At 39.8% G+C, this 7,638-nt stretch overlaps 1 protein-coding gene across 3 annotated transcripts in view; it reads right to left on the bottom strand.

The window, feature by feature from the left end:
• Positions 1-873: 873 nt before the first annotated feature.
• The window catches only part of LOC137290079 (AMP deaminase 2-like), a 50,951-nt gene continuing 44,186 nt past the window's right edge, over positions 874-7,638 (bottom strand). For 2 of the 3 annotated variants that reach the window (XM_067820900.1, XM_067820901.1), the window contains 4 exons: positions 3,663-3,783; positions 3,031-3,204; positions 2,410-2,520; positions 1,032-1,325 (listed from right to left, as the gene is read on the bottom strand). In XM_067820900.1, coding sequence (XP_067677001.1) covers positions 1,128-1,325; positions 2,410-2,520; positions 3,031-3,204; positions 3,663-3,783 — 604 coding nt within the window. In that variant the 3' untranslated portion in view covers positions 1,032-1,127. Of the gene's footprint in view, positions 1,326-2,409; positions 2,521-3,030; positions 3,205-3,662; positions 3,784-7,638 lie in introns of all 3 variants that reach the window. The other variant, XM_067820902.1, reaches the window with a different exon arrangement.

The raw sequence follows: 7,638 nt of genomic DNA, 5'->3' as shown, positions 1-7,638 counted from the left end.
AGTATATTGCACTGTGCATTTCTGCATGTGTCTCCAGATATGGAAAACCATTGTATGTATGCATGAATTACTGCAAATATATATCACAACATGTCTCAAGTTAGAATATGAATCCCATCTCAACACATTTACCTATCTGATTAAAATCAGATAACTGTTCTCATCACCACTCAGTAAAGAGGGCATCCTTTTGGGAGAAATGAATGAACACTCATTGTTTCCATCCAAACAGAAAATTGTAAGAATGTGCCTTCTAACCATGCATCATCAAAATGGTTGACCCTGTGTATTTTTTCAAAATCACCATCCATCAACAGGAACTTCATACTGTAAACCAAACACACAAAACAATACTGACCCACCTATTCTGCATGGTCAAATGCATTTAGACATAAGAAGATATTTTCAAAAATGTTTGGCCAAATTTGATCAAATCCATTCTCACATATGTATATGTGGTAGCAAAAACTAACATAACATTCTTCTGAGATTGACACATTCACAACATTCAAAGAAATAAACCATGTTGACCTATGAGATGAAGAATGATGATAATTTTATGATTAAACAACTTCTTTATTCTGTGAAAGGCGATATTTTGACACAGATTCTAACATTCTTCAACACCTCAACTTCTTAAATGCCCATAAAAGACCTATGAAATGTTCACATGTGCTTTTCATATGAATCAAGCACTGACCTTTTCAACACACAAGCATTTCCTTCTTTCACCGCAAGCCATATGACGACTATCCACTCACTCTCACAGGGTTAGCAATGCAATGTCTATTCAAACATGTCCACCCTGATCACACCAGGGACTCTAACCTCATGTCTCAGGAGATAACATTCTATATATCACACAAATACATCTTTCCAACATTCTTTCAGTGTCTTGAGTGTGAAAAGTACAAGTAACCTGCCTGAGTGGAAGAGATATCAGTAATGGCATCAATTATGATGTCACAAAGGTCTACAAAGCAGTTTGACACAATTCCATTGCAACTACATCACCTCAGGCACATTGAATGAACTCCTGTGGAAGCCAGTTTTGAATGATAAAACAACTTATCACAACCCTTTTAACTTTAAGAAGACACATTTGTCTGGACCATGTTGACTTGAGTTTAGCTGCTGACCGAGTTTTTCTTGCTTGGCAGGGATGACTGATCAAAGGACAGAGCCCCCCTACAGATTGATCTCAGCTCCTCAACCAGCGTGTCATAGCGGTAGGCCACACGGATGTCAGGGACGTTGGTGCGACTGACGTCATTCCCAGACACACCTTCTAAGGTGTAGTTAGGACCCAGCCAGTGCTGTTTGACCTTAAGTTGAAACGTAAAGCATATACAAAATGAAGGTTCCAAAATACAGTCTCAGAAACTGTATATGATCTATCTAATTTTTTAAACACGCCTTATTCAGTTTTACCATCTGGACAAAGGTATCTCATTCAATGATTTAAATGATTTTTAAATGATTTTGATATTTTAACCCAATGTCATCAGCATTATTTGGTTAACTACAATCCATTTATGTTCTTAACTTTGTAAGTTCCTTTGCCATACTATGTTCTAAGTGTGTATCTATAATTGTTTCATCTCCAATACTTATTATGGCTTGCATTGTAGTGATGTTCTGATATAATAATTCACTGCACAGCAATAAAGCACTGTCATACCTTAGAAAACATAAGATTGATATTTATAGTCATACACAGACAACTGTTTCTGGATTAGATCAAGTGTACGAAATTTGATCCTATATTTTTCAAACCAGAAAGGCACTTGAGTCTAAATGTCATCCTTGATATCTCCAAGAGAAATGCTCCGATAAGTCTCCACCATACCCTGGATGCATCTACGGCTACGCCCGATACATTTATTACCTCCCTTGGCTGGTTTTTTATCCAATCAAGTGTATATGCTGGGAAGATGAGCGAACCAATCAAAACTAACTTTCGCTTTTAAAGTTATCTAGCAGATTAAACTTTGCAACACAAACCATGGACAGGTCCTCTGAAAGAGAATGAAGGAGATCTTGCATGTATTGTTTAACATTTTCGGACCTATCAATGTGTCAGTATGATTTCCCCAAATCTGAGTCGCACTGCAAACAAACTGTCTCTGTTGACACTGGAACTTCATTTGTAACTGCAACTTAGCTGATTGGCTACTGTAAGAATGCAGAGCCAGCAAAAGGGAGGTAATAATATTTTGGGGCCAAGCCGTAGATGCATCCAGGGTATAGTGGAGATTCATCAGAATGTATACCCTGGACATATCATGGATGTCTAAATGTAAGAGGAAAACCTTATTGGAGCACTGACAACACTTGTATTTCCAAAAGAAAAAACAGTGGTTGATGGTATAATGAAGGTCAATCAAACACTCTGAAACTTGCTCTTACCAGATGAGGGAATCCACTCTGAAGAACACTGTTGCGAGAGATTTCACACATGTCGCACGTACTTAGCTTCCACACTTGGGCTGCAATACTGTACTCCTCCATCAGTGGTTCCTGTACACAACACACAACTGGTAAAAGAGTGGCACATTTCCAGCCTTGAGAGTTACTGCATTCAACATCTAACAACAGAAAGGTGGACAGACTTGCAGCCTTAGGAGTGACTGCATTAAACCTCTAGCTATAGAAAGAGGGGTACACTTGTAGCCTTGGGAGTTACTGCATTCAACATCTAGCTACAGAAAGAAGGACACATTTGCAGTATTAGAGGTTACTCATACAACACACAACTAGTCTCTTGAGAGACTGGCAAAGGAAACAACATTAATGATTCATTCTCAATATAAAAATTTCTATTAAAATACAGGGCTGCAAAATGTCAAATGTGACTCCAACATAACCTTGTCAGAGTGCATTAGCATGGGCCTGATATTCGGCATCCATCTGCTACTTCTGCTACCTACAGACCTATGTACCAGTAGTTACAATTACCTCTGGCAGAAGTGTTACTTTTTGTTCCAGAGCCTAACAATGATGGCAGAATGAATCCTACATGAGACAGACCTTAGTAAAATGGAACTGCAGAGGATCATCTGTGGATAGGGAGATATTGAGGCCTCGAGCAAAGTATTCAGGGAGTGGGTTGCGATGGTAGTTGAGGAAGAGAGAGTTGTTGCTGAGCGGGGACATAGCGATGCCAATCTGAGAAAGGTAATACAAGTACTGCAGCACTGGCACCTGCAACAAAAGATGTAGAGAATGTGTCATCTAATCCAGCTGTATGATGGTTGATTGACAACATATAATAAACAATATCACCAAGCCTGACCAAACAAGCCTTTCAGTTACCTCTAGCAAAACATACAGGTTGATGGGTAGCTATATTCAATTCGCTGAAGGAGGGTGTGAGTGAGTAAGTGAGTAAGTGTGAGAGAGAGACAGAGAGAGAGAGAGAGTGTGACATTAGGGATTCCAGGTGAAACAATGGAGATCCTGGAGAGTAAAAAATGTCATGCAACACTCTGATGCAAGTGATGTAAGACTAAGCAGTCTCAGTAGTTTTTTGTTCAAAATTGATACTGTGCTTGCCAACTGACAATGAATCGATGCAAAGATTATTTCACGAATCATCAACAGAAATTCTTCTTAAATGGTACAAAATTATGAAAAACCATGGTAAATCCCTGATGACCCACCTTCCTGAGAACCAGGCCATGCGAGATGCTCTCAGCAAACATGAAGCCAGCCAGAAGATGTGTCACATTGCCGGCCTCACCACAGTGGGGACGAAACTTGAAGGTGCTGAATCCTCGCTCACTGCAGATGTCAATAAAATCCATTACATAGTGGACTTAAAACATTTAATGGTTGAATTAATGAAAGTAGTTGCCTCTGCTTTCATTAGTTGGAACAGCAAAACATCTACAAGCAGTTTTGGGGACCGTTTCAGACTGAAGGATAAGATGAGGCAAGCATATTCATTTGAAATCTAGAACTTGATAACTGCCATAACGCAAAATTGTTTGCTCAAATGTTCAATTTTAACTTAATACTTTCATATTCTTTCAGAAATCTTCATCCTGATATTTGAGGCATAATGATTGTAAAAGTGTGGTTCTGTTGTGTTACCTGATGTACAGGTAGCCTACCATTTACATCATGTTTGCTATCTGATGGGGCGTGGCTCACCTACTGAGCATGTTGAATGAGATGATACTGGCATACATACGGTACAGGTAGACGTAGTATCAATGGTGCTGACCATGAAATTTGTCTTAAAGACAGCCAAAGCTTGGTAAGTATTTTCTGCTTTGGGAAAGCTAGTTCAGAGGGCAAGCAGAAATTATTTAAATCTAAATATTTTTGATATTTAAATACTTACCTCAATATAGGTCTTATGCATATTACCTCAAGCTCTGCTTAAAAGTCAGCCATTGATTTGTCATTCTCTGGAATGGCTTCCTTATGTGTCAACGTATGTATAGGAATAGAAGTGACATAATCTCCCATCCTGTGCAAGCGCTGACTATCCCAAATATTTTACTGAACAGGTCCAAAGAGCTTACAGAGGGGAGGAGCATCCAGCGTTGGGAGTGAGTTATCGCCCTATGGTAAGGTAAGTATTCAAATATCTAAAATATTTAGATTTTGATAAATTTTGAGTTTAAATTACCATGGGTCTCATGCATATGGATTCAACCTTAGAACGGTGGTGTCCAGATCCTGAGGACAGTCATACAACAGTAAGACATGCCTAGGGGAGTCTGAGAAAACTAACTGAAACAGCAGGCTGTGACAGGTAACACTTGGAACAAGAGACAGGTAGTAACCCAAGGAAACAAAAGGAAAACAAGCACGTCTCAGACATGAGGTGTCCTTAAGACCAGACGGTTAGGAGAAGTTTTCTACTGGACAGAAGGCTGGGTGAGTTGCTGGGCAACCACCAGTGAACTGCCCATGCCAGATCTACAATGGCAGACACCAGCACACATAAGGGGTGAGACGCAGAAGCAGAAGAATCTCACATACAGGTCGTCCGCTTGAATGTAAGTCAGGAGGAATCATTTGTAAAGGCCAGAGCATCAAATGACCTCTGAGCATCAAGTCCTGAGCTGAAGTGAGGAGGCCCAACAGGGACTGCCACTCCCAGAGCATAAGAAGCTGGGACAGACCTTGACTGGTGAAGCTGACAAATTTCTGCCAGCAATCCTGGGGAGTCCTACAAGGCTGGAGTGAGTTAGTTGGAGCCCTTCTATGAACACCAGTTCCTGGGATGGCTCCAGACTTCTCGACGTTGATAATCCACCCCACTTGCTCTACTAGACAGATGACAAAGTCCAACTGTGTGCGTAGCAACTGTGGGTCGAAGTGGTACATGAGAAGTCGATTTAAGAAGCATGTGATAGGGCAAAGTGATCCTTTTAAAAAACCACAAGGACGTTGAAATTCCTAAAACAGGAGCACCTCCCACTGGTAGCCCAGACACCAGGAATGTGGGTTCTTTTTCATATTTCTGCACAATGCAGATACAACAGAATTGTTGTGTCATACACACAAAGCTGTAATACACAAAAAGGTGAAACATGAATAATACATAAAAAAAAAACTTTTACAAAAAAGTGCAAAATACCCCTGCAAATGGGCATGCCCAAACAGGCACAACAGTAGAGAGTAAACAGCCAAAATGGCTGCCCCAACTGTGCCAAGAAGAGTGTGAAAGACAAACACAAATTAGGATAAAATGTGACAAACACACAAGCAAGCAAGAACATTATGGTGAAAGAGAAGTTGGAGACTACAAAACAAACTAACGAAGGTATACAATCACGTCCAAAAGAAACGATACAAAGAATATTTTTACTATAACATAAATAAACCACACAAATTGTTTGAAACGACATTTGCAATTGATAAACAATATCACCATAATTTTCAGAGATTCATCTAAAAATCAATAAGAAACGTGGAAAACAGTCTTGAAAAAAGAGTGTCATTTGTCCAGTATTCAATCAGGTCACAATGTATAGACACATTATGATAATGTGAATTTTATCAGCACGATCGGTATCTGGTATGTCCACCTTGCGCATCAATACATGTGGCAACTCAACATCGTGCTGACGAATCTTGCACCATCGAATGAAAATAATAATGGTGTTTTAAACAACTTTCATATTTTGTTGAAAAAAATTATAACAACATTCTGCAGAGTTGGTGTGTTTTTACTATTTACTTGGCGCTACTTGAGTCATTTACGATTGTTTGTTTCTGAATTAAAATGCAATTCATCCTCCTCCACTCTCCTTGGATAGCCTGAACAAGCTGCTGTCTGTTTCTGGGAAGCACAAGTCTTGCACGCACTTGTAGACCCAACTGGTCCCAGAGATGTTAAATGGGTAACATGTCTGGTAATCGAGCATGTCAAGACAACATGTTAACGTAATGTCTTTGGAGGAAATCCGTGGTAACACGAGCTGTATGTGGAGGGGCATTGTCCTATTGAAATATCATGTAGTTTTGGTGTTGTTGCAAAAAAGGCAGGACAACTGGGCGCAATATTTGGTTGACGTTCCCTCAAGCATTCAAATTATTCACCAGAATGAGATCTGTCTTCACATCACCATAGATCTCACCCCTCGCCATGACACTGCCTCTACCACATGGAACCACCGCTTGGCCGCAGTTACGTTGGTAATGTTCGCCATGTCATCGATAGCCCTGCCATCATTATAGAATAAGAGGAACTTCCTCTTATCAGAAAACATGCCCTTTTGCCAGTGCCTGTTCTGCTACTGTTGAAAGGTGTGTGCCCAATGCAGACGTCAACATCGATGTTGATGCATTAAAACTACGCCTCGGAAGGGTCTGTGAGTCTGAGTACAATTCAATCAGAGTTGTTGTGCAACTGTCTGTTGGCTGACGCGATGTCCAAGACCAGTTTCTGCTGATGATGTGACAGACAGGAAATGATTTCGGAGATAAAGCTGCGGTAAATACCAGTCCTCATTTGGCGTGGCAACAGGAGGTCTCTCACTTCAGGACTGGTCTGATGTCACACCTATCTGCCAGTAACGTTGTAGGAGTCTGGTGATAGTAATACGAGCACAGCCCAAGGTTGTAACAACATGCTGGCGGGACACTCCCAATTGTATAATTCCTATGGCCCTCTCTCTTGTGGTATGGTTGTTAATATATTTTGATGGGATGATGTCAATAAACAGCTCTACAATCATTTGATATGAATATCATGCATGTGATTCACACTGCACGTGGTAACAATTTTCACGCTTTAAGACAGTTCGCAAGAAAACATTGTGCCCAAACATAACAGTTTTCATGATTCTTCACTGTTGCATTGTGGTGACTGTTGCCGTATCTAATCAAACATATACATTTTTATTAAGAATATTTATATTATTAATTTTGTATCGTTTCTTGAAGTGAGAGACACGGGGTATCCAAATAGGTGAAATTATAGCATTTTCTTCTTCACCCATAGATAAAAGAGAAAAAGTTATAATAATCATAATTACCAGATACAAACAACTTTAATAGCAGTAAGTAGAAACTTAACTAAAACAATAAACATCAGACTGGGAAGACACATGAAGTAAATGTAAAGTTTTGGATAATCACGTCACTTCCGTTCCTGTACATTCATCAATACATGAG

This window comes from Haliotis asinina, chromosome 1 (assembly GCF_037392515.1).
Source record: "Haliotis asinina isolate JCU_RB_2024 chromosome 1, JCU_Hal_asi_v2, whole genome shotgun sequence".
Taxonomy (NCBI): Eukaryota; Metazoa; Mollusca; class Gastropoda; order Lepetellida; family Haliotidae; genus Haliotis; species Haliotis asinina.
This window is presented reverse-complemented; position numbering and strand designations above follow the sequence as displayed.